Raw genomic sequence first — 21,479 nt, 5'->3', positions numbered from 1 at the left:
CCTCCCTCTCGCATCGGAGCAAATGGGACATCAACTCACACAAAGGGAAGCAGAAGGGAGGCGACTCATCAAATACCCACGACTGGAAATGCAAACTAGCGGCTGCGTGCCGAGCGATATCTCCGGGTGCGCTCTCAACACATGTCGCTGACAGATTATTCACGCGGGGCTCCGTTTGGGGAGGAAGCCGCCGAGTTTAGAGACTTCGACTGTGTCGGGGTTGATTATGAAGTCAGAAGCGATGAATTATTAAAAACAAATGGCACTCCAGATGTTTACCCCCCTCTCCTGCCCTCCCGCCCCGTCCTCATGACAAACACTATCTCTCTCAGGCATGGAGATGCGAGCTGAGCGTTAACATGAGCTTGATAAATCTATGTGGCCTTCCTCCCACCGGTGTGTGGGGGTGTGTGTGTGTGTGTGGGGGTGTTTGGTGCAGTTTCTGCTCCCTGGAGGTTCTGTCACGGTGATACACGAGCAGCCCTCAGTCATCTGGCATTGTAAAGTTAAAGCTTTAGTGTTAATAAACTGCTGGTATGAGGCCGGCAGGTACTTCAGTATATCCTGTTCACGGGAAAATGATGTCGCCGTACTTTATAGGCTCCGTTCAGGCCGGTTTAATCTTCCAGGGGGAGACGAGCTGTAAAAACTCCGAGCTGCTCAATTCGCCCTTTAAAAGAATTGTTTTATCAATTAGGCGATCGGCTGAAATCATTTAAGTCACCGACTGAACAAAAAAAGACGTGAATTCGTGGGTTCAGGCGTCTCCAAGGTCAACGCGTCCTCCGCCTTTTCATCTTGTGTCTTAACTTGGGACGTGTCACGTGTGAATTTACTCAAAGGAGATGAAAAACCGGAAGTGTTAGGGAAGGTGGGAAGGTTTGAAAACTGTTTAGAGAAGGGAAGACGCTGAAACAAACACTTGGCAGGTGATTGGACGAACCGTCTGTCTGTCAGTCACCGAAGCAGAAGAAGAGCGAACACGTCTTTTCCGTCGAGACGAGTCGGAGCTTTCAGTTCAGTTCTTTGTTCTCGTTTCATTGAAACAACGGCGTCTCAGTGACAACCGAGAATCTGAAGAGGACGACGGAGGAAAACTCGGTTTCTTCTCAATCTCACAGGAATCAAACTGACCAATTCAGGGGCTGATTGCCAAAATGACAAGTTATATTTTACAGAATAAACAATGCAGAGAAGTTGATTTTCTTAATTCAAGCTCTACATGTTTTATTGTATTTGTGTTTTCTTTTTAATTATATTTACTTGTAATAAAAATGATGGTTTAACGTTAGAATTTCCAGCCTTGGTTACTCTGTAATAAGGGTTTGAGGACGACACCTTGGGAATCACTGCAAAGTCGGTTTGTTTGTTTGTTTGTTTGTTTGTTTGTTTGTTTGTTTGTTGGGTGAAATAAAAACTACTCAACTGATTTCCATGATATCTTGTGGAGGGGGTGACGTGTGGGAGAGGAAGGGAGCGGATCCAGGACTTTCTTTTTCCACGTTTCTTCAACATTCCCGTTCATTTCTCAGAGAATAATTTATGGATCTTGATCTTTAGGGGACTGATATTTATAAGAACGTCTCAAGAATTTAAATGTGGTTTCATCGGGGAGCTGTTGGGAGCGATGGGGGAGCTAAACGTCCTACTGAGTCGTTTTTTACTCCCCAATAGCGCCATTCGCCTCCATCAGGATCTAGGTATAAAATCCAAAATAAAGCTGAGCGTATTCCTCTCTTACATATTCATTATATTTGATGTGAAGGCTTCTCAAGGAGCAAAACAGCAAGCCAAATTAATTTAGCAACAGGACCGAAGCAGCCTCCGTGGTTTCCATCAAAGCCCGTCTCACTTTTAAGCTCTCCGTCTTGCCTCAGAGACAAAACTGTCTGACATGAAAAGCGCGTAGTCGAGAAGAGCCGCAGCATCTCGGGCTGTGTTTCTGCGATGCCTCCTCTTCCTCTAACCCTGACTAAAACAAAATGACGGCTCGCCCCTGTGATGCAGTCAGCGCTCACATTTCTTATTTTTCACATCCACCACTCTTTGATCCTTCACTGGAGACTTTTGCGTTTCACTCCTTCCTCCTGCTGGAGCTATAAACACTGAGGAAGGTACAGTACAGCATCTGCAAACATTGCCGACGGGGCTGAGGAAGAACTCGGCAACAAAATGCACCGCGCCACAAGATTTCTTCTAACTTCAACACATCTGACACGAAGCTACAGTTTGTGTAGCCCAAAGGTCTCGTCAACCAAACTTCCATTAAAGACACAACAATCACGCCTCATCTTCTCCGAGTTACCAGCTCGTCAGCAACACCTTCTCACTTCCTTTCAACCCTGAAACGCTAAGGAAAAATAAACCATAAAATTAAATCAACATTAATTCAAATACACTGTGTTCCAGAGGGAAAGCCACAGGGTTCAGCAGTTCAGTTCAGACACAGTATGTTCGATGCATACTAATGAATTGAAAGGATGCAAGATAAAAAAAATAATTTCATTCCTGGAAATTAAGTTTGCTTCTTCGTTCACTGAAGACTTTCTGAGATATAGATACACTTAGATAGATACACACAGCCACCAGAGGTCATTATAAAAATCCCCATTCGATATGTATAAGGTCATAAAGGGAAAAAAGGGCCAATTATTAAATATATTAAATAATATTGTCCTAAACTAAGAACATTCATACTCCCCAGAGGCTGAACCTTCAAACTCTGCACAAGATCTTTTATCATGCGTTGGGTTTCATGGTCGGACACATCGGCCCCAGAGATGAGATCATGTCCACTGTGGTGTTTTATAGCCATTTCCCTTCAGGGGTAAGAATCACTTTCTTTGTTTTAAACAGCTCTGACCACCAAACACATACATATGCACAAACATTCATTCAAGCCGAGTCTGTGGCTCTACGGTGCCTTAAAATATGCTGCACTGGTCTGACAACCGGTAAATGTTAGCTAACGTCTCGTAAATCCACAGCCGTCAGACGGAAATGTTTTGGAGACGTGCGAGCGGCGAGCTCCTCCCACTCGTTTGAAACGCGGCGGAACTTCCTCCTCGGGCCCCCGGAGGCGTGTTGAAGTTTCTTTTTTCCACTGTCAACATGAAAATCAGCCACATCGGCCTGGCAAGGTGTTCACGCGGTTAAAGAGCGATATGCTCCGTGGCTGCTGCCGCACGTTACAGGCTTCAGCTCGCGTTAGAGACACCGTCACTGACAGCTTTTGCCTTGAAGATGCCACGGCTGCATCTGGTGAGTGCGGCGAATTACCAGCAACGTGCTGCCGTGGTGTGTAGTGTAGTCAGGGTTGCCCCGGTAACCGGCTTGTAGGGGGGTGTGACAGTTAATCCACGAAACACCGTGACCAGGAGATGAGCTCAGTGCTGCTAAATCCCACAGTACTTTCTCTCTCTGTCTTTTGTTTTACTTTTTAAACACATATTATCAAAAACGTTCATTCATCTACTGCTTTGAAGAATACACTAAATATAGAGCTCAGCGTTTTATCTTCTTAGTCGCTGCCTAAATTTAAATCAAATAATATAATTAAAATAGTTGAATAATTAATTCACCCTGTTACCAAACAGTCCGACTAATGAATGATGAAAAATGTTAAATTATTGTTGTCTCATCCAAACGTTTATCTCGTGGATCAGACAGAAACGCTGCCTGTTGGCTGCAGCGCTGACGTTACCTCAGAAGACGCTGGTTACTTTCATGCTCGGATATTATTCTTTCAGAGAAAAAGAGCCGGAGCCGGAGATTGTGGAGCAAGAACTGGAAATGTTAGTTTGTTCTGAAGTGGAGGGCGGAGAGAACCGGAGAAACTGAGAACCGGAGAAACTGAGTGAACTGTCTCCCAACTGAACCTGCATTCATATCATATTATGAACTTCTTATTTTTTCAACCATATTCTTCAGTATCTGGATCAGAGCATCACCATCTTTCCCGCTCTCTCACAGTTATTACAGTACACGAGGTGAGTTACGTGCTTTCACCTTGACCAGTTCAGACTTGGATCAGGGGGGGGCCATGGGGCAGTTTGTTATTCATACAGTTTATTTATATAGCACTTATCTAAACAAGGTTACAAAGTGCTTCACAAAATCCATGGCAAAAAATTAATAGAATTTAATAAAAGGTTTTAAAAACATCTGAACATATTAAGGTAGAGCCCTCAAGATTTATAGTGAAATTATAGAGAAACTCAACACTTTGGCGACTGTTATATATATTATACATAATACATATATATTTTTTAAATCAGTTAACCAGGCTTTACTACTCAATATGTAAAAAATATACAAATGTCAATAAGGTGATAATCTGCATGAGTGACAAAGAAAAAGAAAATCATCTGCTCATAGTGATTTATTCAACGTGGACAGAGATGATCATCATAAGAGAAATTCGACTGTTTATAAAAATGGTCTCGTGAGCTTTAAATTATGAATTTAAAACCAAATATTTGCTTTATTTAGGGTCAGGTGATATGATATGTTGTCTTATGTGTCTTTAAGCTGCGATTCATTGGTGAAGCTGCAAGTGACGTCACAAACACTAGCTGGATGCTAAAATGCTAATGTGAAACCTTCCTTCGGTGTCGTTTCTTTTTGTTGGGCAGTAAAGTTTTGGCTGCTGCTGTCGGATGCATCTCCTGCATCATGTGCAGATGCTACCAAAACGTCTTTAGCTGCAATTAGTCATAACAGAACAAACTCCAATCTACTATAGGTTATAAAGCCAGCGGAGTGAAAGTAAATGCAATTACAGCGCAACTCCGATACCATCAAAACAAAGACAATGGCTCCGGGCAGGACAAAGCAGGGCTAATTATATCAGGCGCCTGACGGAGATAGGAAGGTGCTGAAGGCTCGTTCCTGCTCCTTTCCACCAGCAGTTGGAGGCAGCGTTAAATAGACAGAGTTTAATTGCTCCGCACTGAGGTTACTGTGCCGCTTTCCAGTCATGCAGCGGAGGATTTAAAGATGTGCACGTCCAATCGTAGATGACATCTCTCCCTGTGTGATAATGAGGCGGCCTTTAGATGGGAGCTTTTTGAGCGCACGGCGATCCATCCATTGCGACAAATGTTCCAGACGGTCGATTTTTTAACTTGCATTGTTTATAATAAGTCTGAGGGTGATGCAAAAATATCAACAGAGAGGCAAAGTTGGCTGGAGTCTGAGTCGTAAGAATAGATGAAGGAGGCAGGAATCCAGCCTCCGTCTGAGCTGTGAGCTCTGTGGGGAGCTGCAATATGTGGTGGTATTATTAAAGCTGTAACTATTTACTGTGTGTGTGTGTGTGTGTGTGTGTGTGTGTGTGTGTGTGTGTGTGTGTGTGTGTGTGTGTGTGTGTGTGTGTGTGTGTGTGTGTGTGTGTGTGCAGCACAGTTGGACAAGCTGGATGAGTCAGACTTGCAGTTTCCATGTTTTACTGTGATTGGAGGAATGCATGGCTGGAAGTGAATTTAGCAGAAGTAAAAATTAATAAAAACATCACTGGTATGTATAAAAACAAAATATTTCTGAGAGGTAGTATTAAAAAACGTTACTCAGGGCAGTGGAGCTGTTTCTATATGTGGAAGATCGGGTCCAGACGTTTGCTTTTCACAAGAACGCAACTGATAAGTTTGTCCAAATTACACGCATTCAAATGTGCAGGAAAAGTGTCCTAAACATTCAGGTGATGGGCGGAGCCTTGGTTAAGCTAAGGAGGCGGGACATTACGCATAAATCGGGTTGAAGTTGACATCTTTGTCTGCGTCTTCTACGTGTTCTGTAGTTTAAAATGACATGTTTCGCCCACGTTACTAAGGGGCTGGCAGGAAAATGCCCATAGCATCAGACATTTGCGTTCTCACATTCAGCCCTTTCGCGAAAAATTTCACGACGATGTCCGGGCGATACGGTGCAAGTCTGAAAAACAGCTTCAGATGAGAAGGTGCTGTACAATGTCTCTACAAACAAAACAAACAGAATGCCTTTAAACACCAGATGCAAAGAGATGAGATCACGTTTCCCACATCCGACTGAAGCCCCTCGACTCTGGCCCCTCGTTCCTCCACCCGGCCTTTAATTTGACAGCAGGGGGGCAATAGAGACACGACTGTCCCTTTAAAAGATATCGCCCTCATGTACGATGAATAATTCAGACGTAATAATTCCACCGAGGTTCCTTTGAGGTGGGACCAGTGTCTCGCCTCCTCCAGCAGTAGGACAGCCAGGAAGCTCATACATAAAAGATGAAAGGTTTGATAGCCTCCGTTGGATTCTGTGGCGGGGAGTGTGCGCCGTGGAGTTTAGAGATGTAGTCTGGCTTAGCTGCTGCTATGTGTGTTGTCAGGGAGGGGTGTGTGTGTGTGTGTGTGTGTGTGTGTGTGTGTGTGTGTGTGTGGGGAGGTATAAATAGCAACAACACGGATGCAGGAGAGAATTAGACCTCACTGAAACCTCCCAGTTTCCAGCCTGCTCACTCCGTACCTGCAGGAATGGTGCAGAAACAGCCTGCGACAAAAATACTGGGCTGCTGCTGCTGCTTTATTTGGGTTTATCAAGAAATTCTAAAAATATGTCATCACCTGCATTTCATTCTAAAAACCACCGCAGCATCTGCAATCGTGAGCTAAATCCAGCCCTTTTAATTTGCCATTTCCTTTTTCATGTTTTGTCAGATTCACAGAGAGAGAGAGAGAAAACAGACAGATCCAGACGCCCGCCACGTCGCACCGACACGAACATGATCACATTTCGCTAGGAGCGCATCACAGATCGACATATTCGGACTCTAAGATAGGAGAAACACACACAGCCCTGATACAGTGAGGAGCCTGTGGTGAGACGTGGATTTATCGGCCCGTCTTGTTAACCTTCTTGCTTCCTTCGGTTACCCCGAGGGTAAATAAATAAAAAACATAAGGGCCAAACATTTGGGTTCAACGCATTCTTCTTCCGATTAAGTGTCAAGGAAACAATCTGTGAAGAGACAGACGTAAAAAGCCATCAATTAAAACCACGAACACCATCGCTGTACTGCAGAGTCAACGGATTAAATCCCCGTTGGTAACAAAGTGGGCCAGAGCGCTCGTATTGATTTACATAGACAGGCTGTGGGTTGACGAGGAGACCTGTCAGCACCAGATTAGGTTTGAGGTTAAAGCTCGATTTAAAGAGAAATGTGGTACAAAACGGTATTTAAATTCAACGATGAGGAGCAGAGGAATGAATCTGTCGATAGAGAAGAACTACTGGGTATTTCCCAGTTGGGCCAAGGTCTGAGTTCTCCTCATGTCTCACAGTCCAGACGTGACCCAGACATGCAGATTAGGGTTAGGGGTTTACTGGAGACTGATTGTAAACAGGCGGGACCTCAATGTCGCTGATCCAGCCAACGATCACTGCTGCACAAACTCTGGCCCCAAATTACATCAAAAGCAAGATGGCGGCCCCCGTATCTAGGACATTTTGGCTTCATGTTTGTACAAAGGAAGTGTCGTCCATCTTTATATACAGTCTATAGGCGTAACCAACAGACAACACCTATCTCTGCTGAGAAAGACCTATTTTTCTTCATGCTGCAGAAAGTAAAAGGTTCCACTGTTTATAATTCAATTGGCATCGATTTGTAATAAACGGTGGCTGCAGGTTTCATAAATATCCCTCTATACATGATATATACGTTCCCTGTTCCTCGCCATAGGAACCTTGGTAACATAAGCTGTCCACTCTACTGAGGCGGCAATTACCGTTTTACACATGGCAGCAGCTCCTTTCATTTTGTGAGGAAAAGAGCGGTGTGGTATTTCAGTTAAGTGGTACGCACCTTAACTACTAGACAACCAGGAGACCACTCGTTTACTCAAGCCAATGTTGTCTATTGTCTACTGTCTATAGGTTCTTGACAAACCCAGCTCACAGATACACAAGCTGACAGTGGAGGAAGCAACGGATTCTTTATTAATTGGTAACCTGATGATCAAGTGTTAACAGGTAGAATTTAAAAGCCAATTAATACATTTAAACTGGGATAACATTCCTTTAATAGAAGCTGTTATACACACACACACACACACACACACACACAGCTGTGACTACACACTCCCTGATAGTTGTGTGATGATGAACACATCCACCATTACAGATAATTAGGAGCCGTTCCATTCAGTGTATTCAGAGACAGTGATCATTGTAATCAGCATTAATCGCCGTGCTCAAAAAACGTCAAACCATTATTTCTACAATTCTGACCGCTTCTGGAGTCTCGACAGATTCATCGATACGAGGAGGTTTTATCTGCGTGATTATCTTCTTTCCTTTTTTTTTTTGTTGAGAGAAATCAATGAAGTTCTAGCTTCCTCTTCTGCCGTCATGTGATTTAAGGTTTTTCATGGAGACACACTATCATTCATATTTCATGTTTCCTACCGTATCCCCCCCGCTCTCCCTTTTGACAGAGTTAGAGAGGTGTGGAGAAACCTGTTGCTTTCACTTCTGAGCTGAGGCAATCTCGCCGGTAGCTCCCTGAGAAAAAATACTGAAAACTGTCTCTGACTCAACCTGGTTTCTGCTCTATTTTTCTGAAGTGCAGGATTTCATGTCAGGTTTCCTCTGCTCAGATTTCCTCTCCCTGAAAGTTCGGACTGACAACAAAACAAGATGTTTTCTGCAGGTTTCAACCAGTTAAATTTAAAGATCTTAATGAAATTTAACACCAGTGTCAAGTATGGCAGCTACGAAGGAATAGCAGAGTTCACCTCAGTAGTTACACTTCGCTAATATTGAATAAGGTGAGTGGAGAATAACCCTGGAATCATCACGGTATCTGTCCAACCAACCGAGATCTATTCTGACTGAAGTGTCTGTAGTCATCACGTCCATGTTGGTCTTGTCTGTAGTTTGATAATATCTATCGATGGAGATATTGCAAACTATTCATGTCGTCGAATATTTCTCTTTTTAAAAAGTAATTTCAGGCCCTTGCCTACACGTCTGCAGATCTTTTTTAAAAAACAGATATTTCCCCTTAATAATGTCGACTGCAACGATCCGTCAAATACTAGAGAAGAACAATGTGGTCCAAGAGATATCGACTGAGGCACCTGAGAATGTCGGTAATGAGATGCACTGATGCTAATTTTTGCAGCAAACTTGTAATTGGACAATTGTGCTAATAAAATGTAGAGAAACCAGCATGTAGTGTATATGTTGTTGTTGTTGTTGTTTCTGGCACGTGCTCATTACACAAAGCAACAGTGTGAACTAAACTGTGACGTCAATGTTTTGTCTTCGTGGGTGTTTGTAAAAGATCTCTGTTTATGTGTTGACGAGAAACACAGAAGAAAAGGTTTGTTTTGAAAAGCATCTTCATGATTGTGGACAGGGAGTTACACTGCGATGGAATTATAGCGTTAAATAAACGTTATGACATAATTAAAACCTAAGATAATGTATTTAAGACCAAATAGGCCTACAGGATATTTGGATGAATTTGCCAAAACAAATTCATTTTATATTTTGTTATATTTTATTTTATAAAATGCTGCCGACACCCTGAATTACATAAATCTTTAAAAGCAGTTTTTTACCCTCCTTCATAGCTAGGCTACAATTACAATAAATTATATTTCACAAGTGTTCTTCATACTGTGAATAAAACCAAATAAAATAAACCCTCTTCATTACAAAGTCTCCTCTGACGGCTGACTTCAGCCCGTCTTTCACAACGAGGTCGTTTTTCCACTTCCTGTGTAGTTCTGGTTTTTGAAGAACGAGGTGGTAAAGACAGCAGCTGGTTTTTATTTTGCTGTTAATAAAGTGATGCCTGCACTGTAGCTCCACTGTTTGAGACGCGTTACATTTTTCTTTTCATTTGCGAGCAATTGCAAAAAATTGAGCAATTTAGCAGGTTGCCAATTTCACTGCTTATAACTCGCCTATTTCAACTTTCATTTTTCCTCACAACAACAAAGTGTTTTGCAGCGGGCGAACATAAGAGGCAGCCGCAGCCACTCGAGAACTTCTCCAGAAAAGATGAGACCTCCGTGATGACCGGTGTTATTGCCACTCTGCTCTGTGTGGCGGCAGGGGAAAATCACAAATGCTCCGTAAGTTCAAGTCTCACACTTCTGGCCCAAATCCAGAGTTTGGTAGTACAATCACTGGCGTCGTCTGAGGAGAGTTAAAGTAAAGACGTTCTAAGGTCTCAGGCCAGAGATGTACGCGCTTTTAACTCTGCAGACGCATCTTTGCTGCTTCGTGTATCCTGCATCCAATCGCTTTTTCATTCGTGACCTCAGAAGTAATTATAGTAATTCTACACGTAAGCAATTACGCTGACGAAGCATCTGGTTGTGCGGCTAAAAAGCAATTGTATCCCCGACTTTAGGGTCTTTGCACTTTATTGTATCCAGTGCAACGAACATCCTGTAATCTTAACAAATTACTTTTTCTTCCTTCCCCTCGGAACCGAGCTGTTTTTGTGCCCCGAGGTAACCAAACCATAACCGAACCTAAAGCGTGTGTGCGTGTTTGCTTTTGTAACCAAAGCAACAAAGGGCCAGTACATGGATGCCGCCACCAAGAAGTTCAATCAAGCCACATCAAGTTGCCCAAACTCATAGATACAAGTCCCCTAAAGATCCAAAGTCAGATTTTACTCATCAAGATCCATGAATTATCCTCTGAGTAATTTCAAGAATCTAAAAATGTTATGAATCTTCCTTGGCCCATGTCATGTTTTTGCGTAATCCTGCTAAAAGTCACACAAACCAATGGCCAAAACTAAACAGTAGTTTTGATTGGTCCCAGTGAGGAAAGCCTCAGAACAGGAGCCAATTGGCTAGAAAGCGGGAATAAAAAACACATTTCTAAAAGACTGGATTCAGGTTTCAGTATTTTTAGCAGATCCTGTACAACAGAGAAGTCCCTTTATTTAATTTAGTCAATTGAAAACTCATCTTCTTCCTTTCAGTCCATCAGTCCCACAACAGAAGCCCTTGTGAAGCGGGATTTGGCGACTCACTCACAGAGGGTCGTAACCGTCCACTCGCTCTGTTCCATACAAGCTGCTCTTCAACTTGTTTCTTCTCATTGTTTTTTGGCTGTGGGACAGATTTACATGTTGAGAGGGAGGAAATGACAAAAGAGATTACGGCAGTTTGGGCAAACCTCAAACTACTGACACACCATCAAGCTCCAGTGAGATCATAACACTGGTGCACTGAGGAATCCCACCCACGTGCAAATGCATCATTATTTACCAGAGGATCCCTACAGTATGTATGGGGGAAATGATTTCACTTGTCAGCTGGAATTTGATTGTTTATTCTGCTTCATGTACAGAGTAAGATGAGAAACGACATTTGTTCGAATTGAAGATTGAGCTATTTGGGATCGGGGGAAAGAAGCTTTATCTAAAAGGTTAAAAAAGGAAATTCAAAAACTGAACGTGAAGACAACAAATGGTTCTTTACTTAAAACTTTTACATAATTTTCAAGACATGTGACTAATGAACCGCATCGTGATTCGCTAGCAACGTAAGCAACTCTTAAGGGAAGCCTCAGGTTTTAGGTGGATGGTTTCAAACGATGATAACGTTTTTATAAAGTGGTTTTATTCAGCGTCTTGGATCTTAATCGGTTAAACTAACTTGATGTAATGTGTTAAGCTGTAAACTGTAGATTTATATTTAACTAGTATCACGCAAAAAGCAAATAATCACATTGTCAAAATGTGGAGTAATTGCTTTTTGTTTTTTATTTTATAGTTTAAAGTAACATTTCGGTCAGGAATCATCCAAATATGCAACCTGGACCCGTAAAGGTGAAGAGCAACAGGTACCACAGCTGTTCAGTGGTGAAGTGCTTCAGTGTGGATTTCTGCTTTAAACGGGATTCGAAAAGAACAAAAGATTAGAATCGACAGCCGGGTCGATTAAACGTTAATTAAGGACCGGTTCAGTCCTACAACCCGGCTGCAGACTTGTCATATGTTCAGGATAATTGGTCTAAACGGCTGATAAGAGGCGTGCGTATAGATTTCAGGGATATCAGAATCAAGGCTGCATTTATTGTCCACATTTAACTATTTAACGTTAATGATTTTGAGCAGGAGAGTCAATGAAGAGTACAGGACTCCATGGATTCACAGATAACTTGGTTTCCCACGAGTTGTGTCAGCACGGAAATCTATTCGACTAAACAGTGTTCAAATAAATCAAATAACCCGTAAGTGATAAACTGTCTCTAATTGGTCAAATCTACAAGTATTTATAAGATATGAAAGAAACTACGAGAAACTGATAATCGTGACATGATTCTGCCCAAGTGACAATAAGCAAAATCTGATTTTACAGATTATGTCACGTCAGCACTTAAAAATACATTAGAGGCCGTTCAGATCTTTTAACAGTCATTTCAACAGAAGGCCATTCAAATACAACGGCTTAATATTCATATATTCCATATATTCCTATGTCTATACTGCAGTGATCATGACACACCAGCAGACAAACAATCACTGGATAAATACGACTAAATAGAACCTCCCTGTTGGTGGTAATGAAGCAGCATGATGACGCGGCAGCAGCTGAAACGAGGAGAAGTACTTGTCATTTTCTCCCCAGCTCACCTCAAGCTTCCAGTCCCGGGTCAGAAAAGCTCATTTTTCCCCTGTGGTGAATATGATGTACCTCATTATCAGGGCTGATCAAAGGTCTGCTGGGATCCACTCTGGTGTTACACAATTTCACACACTGACGCAAAAACCATCTGCGAGGCGGCGAGGACCCTGCCCGACCCCGGCAGACTGAATTAGTCTGGATAAATCCCAACTCAGGTGCAGACTCAGGTCACGAGCTGCTTTCAGACGCACACTGGACTCCGGATAATCTCCAGGAATGATAAAGAGCGGCTGTACGTGACAATGCAAACGTCTGAGTCGGTTGCTGCGGACGTTCTTCAGAGTGTTTCCTGCCGGACCCCAAGTTAAATCTCTGGAAAATGTGTGAGTGAGTTCACAATAAAGAATAAATAAGGGATAAAGCAGAAGGATATCACGAAGGGGGCACGTTGATGATGTTTCTAACACGTGATGGATGCAAAACGGACAAAAGAATATAAATATCTACACACGTAGAAGACAGACGAAGATGTCAACATGAAAACAAGATGAAATTTGAGGGAGAGTATTGCTCTGTTGTGACCACGTCTGACTGGAGAATCTCCCGCGGGGGGGTCTTCATATGTGAAGGGCAAACTCCAGAAGAAGTCCGGACCCCATTGTGCAAACTTTTTTCATAGTTCATCTCTAAAATAAATAGCTACTGATGCCAGAAACTGAGTGAAGGCCTGCAGTATCCACTTTGTGACATGACATGGATATGCCTGCGATTGAGTCAGAGTCTGTTCTCTGAATGGATGGTGGGGCAGGGACGGTGGAGGGGAGACTGAGTAATGAGGTTGACAAATCTGGGTTCCGATGTAGGATGAGAAACTAGGTCAGGTTCTCATCTGGACAAATTGACTGTGTTCAACACATCACAGGAGTTTCCCACAACATAAGAAAAAACACAAACTACAACAAACGGGCGAATATCCGAGCAATTAGCGGAGCTTTGTTCCTCACTATCGGAGCACAGCAGGATTATGAGCGTTGTTTATCCTTCTTTGCACCGTGAGGTCGGACGTTTCCCAAACTGGTTCGCAGAGGACATCTATAGTTTCTAGTGTAAAACCATCTGTTGTTTGTAAATCAGTGGTTAGACTGGTCCCAGCGTCCAGACGAAGACAAGGCCATGCAGAGCCCCCTTCCCCAGGAGTTATGAACGCTAATTGGAACACTGGCCAATTCACCAGTGTCACAATCTGCTTCTCCCACCATTTACGCAATCAAACAGATGAAATATGCTGTCGAGCCTCGGAGCAAAACATGATTGCATACGGCCTTCATAACTCATCTTGAATAATCACTGACCCAATCAGCCACAGCGGCTCAAGTAAGGCTTCTACCAGGCACTTAATCACGGGCTGTTTGTTACCCTCAACTGTAACCGCATCAACTTCAACACTTTTAGAAAAAAAAGAACCTGGTTATTTGCTGCAACTTTGGCTGCAGTTGCTCTGAGGGAGCGATCTGGGTCCAAGGGCCATGGAAGCGGCGCCTGGGTGGGCAACGTGTTAACTGGGTCACGACACCGGCGTCCTCGACAACACTCACAGGGTCCTGGTGTGCCTGCTGGATCGGCTGCCGTTCCCACACTATCTGACTCCTGCACCTCCACCCTGGGAGCCTGGAAACCGCAGGGGAGAGCAGCTCGGTGTGTCGCGGTGTGTGTGTGCATGTGAGTGTGTGTGCATGTGAGGAGTGAGGCCGTGTGCACCCCCCCCCCATGGCCTCCAGCCCTGCATCTTGGGACAGCTCCACCTCGGCAGCGTTGGCCAAGCTGCCCTGCCTGCATTCATACAGAGCCAGTGGCGCAGCGAGCCAAGCACTCTAGAAAATAAGACCACATGCACGCGCACAATCACGCTCTCCGACACACACACACACACACACACACACACACACACACACACACACACACACACACACACACACACACACACACACACACAAAATACACTTCCACTATGCTAATATCAGTCTCAACACCCATCGCTGCCTGTTTTGGATTCAAGCTGCTGGTGCCAGTGTCTTTGAATTTGAATATTCCCACAACAGAAAGTAAAGTTTCAGTATTTCCACTGAGCTGGAATCATACTGGCCCAGTATCGATGAACCCATACCTGCTTCCTTTGGATGTCAAGCTATTAAAAATGAAATTTAAAACCTGCATGGTTGCTATTGCAGTGTTTTTCTGGCACTTTTCCTGAACTCGCAGCCAAACAGGAAACAGAACACACAACAATCCAACCCTCTTCTCACACTGTCATCCAGACGTCTCTCTGGTGTCTCTCAGTGCTTCGTATCCCACTCTCTCCCTCGTCTCTAACCACGCAGCCTCTCTGAGCTGAAAGCTGAGGGCACTAGATGAAGAAAGGAACAAGTTGCAGCAGAGTGCAGGGGAAGCAAGAGAGCAAAGCAAAGTTATCTCCTGGCACTGGAAACACATCTCACACCACCACCTCAACATGTCAGCAGTTTATCATGTTATCTTCCCCGTTAGGACCTGAGGCTTTGACATATATGTGTAATTAAGGAAAGTGTGATTTCTTATTTTCGTAATAAACATCCAAGCCACACGCTGTGCGCCCACCAGGCTCCTCTGGCTGTGACGCACCTGATCTCCATCCACCACCACCTCCGGTTTAACATGGCACAACAGTGGGAACAGTGGTGCGTTGTGGCAAAAATAATCCTACACACAGAGACAGCTCGTTCAAGTGTGTCCGCGAAGAGCAAGAGCATCTGCTGCCCGGGACAAATTAAATGTGGAGTAATTATGAGAGGAGGCTCCCCGGAGTGTTCCGTCCCTGACACCGAGGCACCGAAAGGTGTGGCGCGCTGCGCTCACACCAACTACTGGAACAAAGAGCGTGCGTGCGTGTACGTGTGTGTACGTGTGTGTGTCTGTGTGCAGCCATGCAACAGACAAAGACGTTTCTGAACTTCGACTAATGAGGAGGACACTGTCAGCGTGCGTGCGTGCGTGCGTTACCTCGGAAGAGGAAGGCTTTGCTGCTGTTGTGGAGCCCCGCCACTTGGGTAATTCCATAGGTGGCATTAGCCAGGTCAAGTTCATGGATGATATCAATCTGGTAATCTTGATCCGATCCCAGAGCTGGAGAAGAGAAATGAAGGTTAGAGGAGGTGACGCGCAGCTGAGAGGATTAAACTGAAACCCGCACAACTCACGGGCACTTTGACTATGTGCATTCCGCTGCTCAATAAAATGGCTGATTGAGAGGGGAAAAGTCACGCAGTTGTAATTTACGCGCAGGGTAACGCTGCCCGATGAGATCTGTGGCCGCGGCCAGCACCTGCGCGCCCCACGCACCGGAGCTGGACTGCGCGCACACGCTTAAGGTGCAAGGTGCCATCATCCCTCTCTCACCTTTACTGCTTATTTGCATGTGTGCACTCTACAAACTGCAAGATGCTAACAAAAAAGAAAAACGCGCAGCAGTCCAGAGACACAAACCCAAGAAAAATAAAAATCTAGACAAGCTTGCGCGTAAGGAGGAGCGTACAAAAAAAAAAAAAAAAACCTCCAGAAGCTCCCGTTATTCGAGGTGGAATTCCTCCCCGTGCCCGCAGCGTGCCGCGCGCCTCCGACTCACCTGGTTTGGTAAAAAAGAAAAGCGATAACAAAGCCACGTAAATATCCATTTGTGTTGGAGTTGCTGTGTACAGTCCTCAGCCGTGCGCGCTCCGCTGCGTATCCACAAACCCTCTGGTCCGACTGACGCTGCGCGCCGCGCTCACCTCGCCTGGATGTGGAGGAACGATCCACAAGCACGCGAGCAGGGGGGGGGTTCCCTCACCGCCTCATCACATCGGTTTTTTACTGTCTGAATGAGTCAGCTCGGGCCGTGCGTGGATCAAACACGCACTGACACCCACGTTTATTTGCGCAATTATAAAATAAAACCGGACCGCAGAGGGATGATTTGGAGGCTGTTCTCAGATGTGATTGTGTGAAGTCCCCCCCCCACACTCCCCCCCCTGCTCGGAACAGTCAAACTTCCAGTTTTTTGGAGGTGAGAAAACGGCCTTTCAGAGGAAACGTGTGCAAGTGACGGATGTGGGAATTCTGTGTAATGAAAGGGCAGCAAGCTCCAGCTGCCCGGAGCAGAGACTATTCAGAGAATTCACAGTGTCATGGGGCAAATTAACAAAACTGCAGCCGACAGAGGAAACAGCTTGAAATAACTGTGAGATCTGCAGAATGTGAGACTTATTGGGCTTTTGTATAATATCACAGGAGTCCTGCATCTTCTCTCTCCTCCAAAAAATCAAACTCCCTGCACCTCCTCCTCCTCCTCCTCCACGGAGACAATCCTGGGATTTATAAGCCCGGCTGCTACAGTCCACTTTCCCCCTGGCGCCTGTCCTTATTGGGAACCATTAATCATACCCTTCCCCTGCCTGCCTCTAATTTGTGCACATTGTCAGGTTTGTGTTCCTGCACCAACACACACTGGTGAGGGGGGGGGAATGAATGGCAGTGTATGCTTAGTGATTATGGCAGCTAGACAATGTGCACCGCCTGCTCCACCTGTGCTGGTGTGTTCTACACAGGGGGAAGGTGTAATGTCTGCTCTGGGATGCAGGTCACTGTTCCACCCGCTCAAATTAGACTGTAAACAATAGCAGCATTCGACAGAGCTTACAACCGGATCCAGGACCAAACGTGTCTTGAGGGGGGGGGGAAACACATTATTTTTACAGGTTGCAGAGCTGTGAGGAGGAAAGAGGAGGGAAGCAGATTTACATTTATTTTGTGGAAAGGAGGTGAGCTTCTCATGCAACATCGCTCCTGCCTTTTATGCTTTTAGTTTAGAAAAGCATCAGAGGGGCGATGCACCCGTCAGTATTATACTTACTTTTTAATATTATATTAAAGCCAGTTCATCATTACATCATCAAGACGTAAGTTCTACCACATGATGTCAGATAACTGGTTCCTCTAAAAAAGATGTAGCAGGTGTCTCTAGTGTGATTGGTTGCAAAAGTTGCTTTTCTACACTAGCTAAAAAAAGCTAGTGCTATCAAAAATGCATATTTGCGTGACTTCATCTCCTGACATCTTTGTGATTCTTCATTTATTATATGACATCACAGGACAGGGAATAACCTTCCAATCAATATAAGTTCTAGAATCTATTAGTTGCGGAGATATCTTGGAAAACGTGACAGTATTTATTGACAAAGCTAGTTTTTCTCCTTTGCCCGATCAGCTCCACAAGTAAATCATCTGGACGAAGAATCGCAAAAACACTATATTCACCAGGTTTTGTAGTTATTTCCAACACAAACACAAACACACACCTATGCAGCAGCCCGTGCGCAGGGTAATTCTCCCTATAACCTACTTCATCTCCATCTTTGTGCTGTCAGATGCTGATTGGGTCAAAGACGTCTGGACATCTCTGTCAAAACTGAGCTAAATGAATTCATTATAGTTCTAAAGTTTTCTCGCTCACTTTGTTTATGCGTTTTCCTTCCTGCTTCCCGCTCTGTGTCTGACTTTGTTGTTGTCCTGCTGAAAAGGCTAACGAGGCTCCTCCAGGGGGGTTTTCCTCTGTGGCTGGTGACATTACAAAACCAATGAAAAAATAATGAGTTGACAATGAGATCCATTCAGCGAAGGATTCTCCAACCTGAAGGAAAAACCTGGATAAATGAGAGGGAGCGTGGCAGGTGTAGATACTGGGCTCAGGGAACAACTGAATGGTTTCATATGGGAACTATGAGCTATTATCTTCACAGTCTCTGGACTCGGTTGAACACCAACACAGGGAGCAACAAATGGAATGATTTGGAAAAAAATAATCGCACCATCTCTCCATTAGGGTTTCAAAGACTTTGACGAGGAGCATTGAAGCCTCTCTGGAGGCTCGGGATGAAAAAACACTTTGTTTTCGACATGTGAAAGGAATCACCTTTCATTCCATGAGGATGTGTTTTAAAAATCAACAAATCAGCGCTTGCTCGGCTATTACCGGGCTGATTACACATTTGTTGACACGTTCTTTCTCTGCGATGCACCGAACCTAAAGTGAACCAACAGCAAGAGACAGGAGAGCGACGGAGAAAAGCATGACTGGCAGTGGAAGAGAAACGAATGTCAACAGGACTCGCTCTATAATTTAGTCCCATTCTCCAGATTGTGCGATTACAGTGCGGCCCGGCTGTTTTCAATCTGTGCTTGTCAACACAATACCAGCGATTGTCCTGCAGTCAGACACAGCGAGGTCACCGGGAGAGGTGCAGCCAGCGGAGCCGCTCTCATCAGGGAACAGGCAAGCGAGACGCACAATTGTGCACAAACAGAAGCGAGCACAACAACAACAGCACCAGTGAAGTTCATTTGCTGTGGTCGTGGGTCTTAGCTGCACGACGGAGATGGGACGACAGAGTTGTGTATTTCTCTGAGCAGGGAAAAGAAACGTGTTTAATCCAGAGGCGATGAGATAAATTACATCATGCGTCTACTTTAGGATGGAGCTCATATTCAAACCCACCTTGTTTTGGACTTAACTGACACTGCTGCCTGATAATAATAGAAAAAGCTCAAATAATAAGACCTTATGTGCTCAAATATTTCTATGGATCAACATCAGCAACGTGCGAAACCTCTAAACTTGCATGGACCCGTGGCTTTTCATTTAAAAGTCTTCAAATCAAGTACTGGTGGAGTATGCAAATGTACCTTGAGAACACGTTGGACAATCTGAAATGTAATGATGCAATTTTTTTCCAGTGTGAGTGGATGAAGTCAGACAAACCCGCTGTGAAAGTTAAAGTCCCGGGCTGGTATCTCCTTCTCCTGTAACACGCACTGTGCATTCTCACACTGTTTCAACACTGCATTGTTGAAAAGCTCGTGGGCTTACAGCCGACACACAGCAGCACCGAGAGCGTCTCTGCTATGGTTTCAAACCGACAGCCTGAAGTGTTTGAAGAGAACATGCAGTTGGACCTATGTGAGCGAGTGTGTAAAGGTTGGCTGCACCGTTGAGGCAGAGATGCTTCTGAGCAACAAAGACCGGCTCTGTAGGCCAGTAAATGGAGGATATTATCAATCTATCTATTAACTGTTAGGGTCCAATGAAGTGCAGCGTCAAATTTGGTGCAGTTTAGACACGTGACATAGGTTCAATAACAGCAAGGACAACCCATTCTCCAGTTCAGGTTCTGCATGTCGAGCTTCACTGAACTTTGACTAAACAGGTGAACAGCTCTTTGTGCAGCAGCGGGGGTGCAGCCTCACGGTTCCGTCGACTGAACCCAGCAGCAGCTCTTCATTTGCCGCAGGTCACTTTTACAGTTTCAGAAAGAAAAGCCGCAAAACCAGCATCACCACAGGCCAAACAAAACCATTCCAACCAGTCAGGTTTAGAACGACCACTGCACTGGTGAAAGATAATAATATGCAGCTACACAAGCACGTGCGCATCACATGCACGCCGAACAGTTTCCTGTATCTCGCAATTCCCCCCCCCCCCTTATGATAACAATCCGCAAAGGCGCAAGCACACCTGGCTTTCAAAGAGAATAGGAGATGACACTCTGACTGGTTTATTCCACGTCAAGTCCAAATCATACCCACTGTAGACCGTGCACTTTCAAACAGAGCCTCATGTTCCGATCGTGTCCACTGTCAGGAGACGAAATCTTCCCGCGTACAATAACCCAGGCCGACATGAAAGAGATGTGTACTCCGAGCTTCTGATGAGCAGCGGCCGGGCCGAGTACTACAGCCGAGGGAATGGAGCCACGCAGCAGAGCCCCGCTGTGTCTGCTGAAAACCCATCATTACCCATTAATCACAGTGCTAAAGAGCTCACCACTGTAATGGCCACATTTGCAGTTCTCTCCGGCAGCCTGGTGGACGTGGTGTCAGACTCTCTTCTGGTGAGAGCTGTGGCTGAAGGAATCGGGCCGTTCCACCAGACACGGTTATCTAGACCTCCGTCATCACCTGGACCCTTTGTCACGGGTTTACACCGCAGCTGTACGGCAGGAGATGTACGAGAAGGAAAAAGTTAAATGATTGATTAAAGGACTGGAGGCATCTGGGAATTGTGTAAAAGAGACTCAGCGAAAAGGTACGAAGGGAAACGTTCCTGATGTTTAATACCTCCGACAACGAGGTTATGCTTTCTCTCATGTCCGTTTGTTTGTTATTCTGTGTACTGAGCAATGTGAGATTGTTTTTCGCCATTTTTCCAGAGAATACTTCATGAATTTTGATGAAAAACAGGCATATTTAAGGGACTGTTGGGCCTTGGAGCTGCTTCGGGTCACGTCTGTGGTCCTATAGCAATACGGAGATCTGTTTATTTCATCGTCAGAAGTCTGTATTGAAGTCAAAACACAGAGAAAATGAGCGTTAGTATGAACCCGGACCTGCACACACTGAAATGTTCGTCCTTAGAAGAACCAGGAAAACGATGGTCAGTTCACAGTCAGGCTTTGTGTGCCTTCCCCTCTGATGTGGTTAAAACCGCAGGGTGGAGGTGAAGCTTCAGTAAACAGTGTTTGTTGTTCCGTTCAGCTGCTCCGGAGAGTTTTCGGTCCAGTCTGGCTTTAATAGGTCAGGAGGAGGGGGTGAAAGCTGTGGGAGGGTTATGACTCTGCGCTGTCGGAGATGCCGAGGGCCCGGGGGGGCAGCTCCGGAGGGAGGCCTTAATGGTGCCCCGGGGGAATCAGCACTTCAAGTTGATATCGTCAGCCACAGTTGGATCCTCATTGACTGTCACTCCTCCGGGGAGCACAATTAATCTGTTCTAGTCACACACTG

General features: G+C 44.8%; 1 protein-coding gene across 1 annotated transcript in view; it reads right to left on the bottom strand.

The window, feature by feature from the left end:
• Positions 1-16,411, bottom strand: part of LOC118114081 (protein kinase C-binding protein NELL1) — a 206,494-nt gene extending 190,083 nt beyond the window's left edge. Inside the window, exons 1-2 of the mRNA XM_035164316.2 lie at positions 16,291-16,411; positions 15,669-15,791 (exon numbers count right to left, since the gene is read on the bottom strand). Of these exons, the coding sequence (XP_035020207.1) occupies positions 15,669-15,791; positions 16,291-16,339 (172 nt within the window). The 5' untranslated portion in view covers positions 16,340-16,411. The remainder of the gene's footprint in view (positions 1-15,668; positions 15,792-16,290) is intronic.
• Between the last annotated feature and the right edge of the window lie 5,068 nt (positions 16,412-21,479).

Source organism: Hippoglossus stenolepis, chromosome 1 (genome assembly GCF_022539355.2).
Source record: "Hippoglossus stenolepis isolate QCI-W04-F060 chromosome 1, HSTE1.2, whole genome shotgun sequence".
In the NCBI taxonomy this organism is placed as follows: Eukaryota; Metazoa; Chordata; class Actinopteri; order Pleuronectiformes; family Pleuronectidae; genus Hippoglossus; species Hippoglossus stenolepis.
This window is presented reverse-complemented; position numbering and strand designations above follow the sequence as displayed.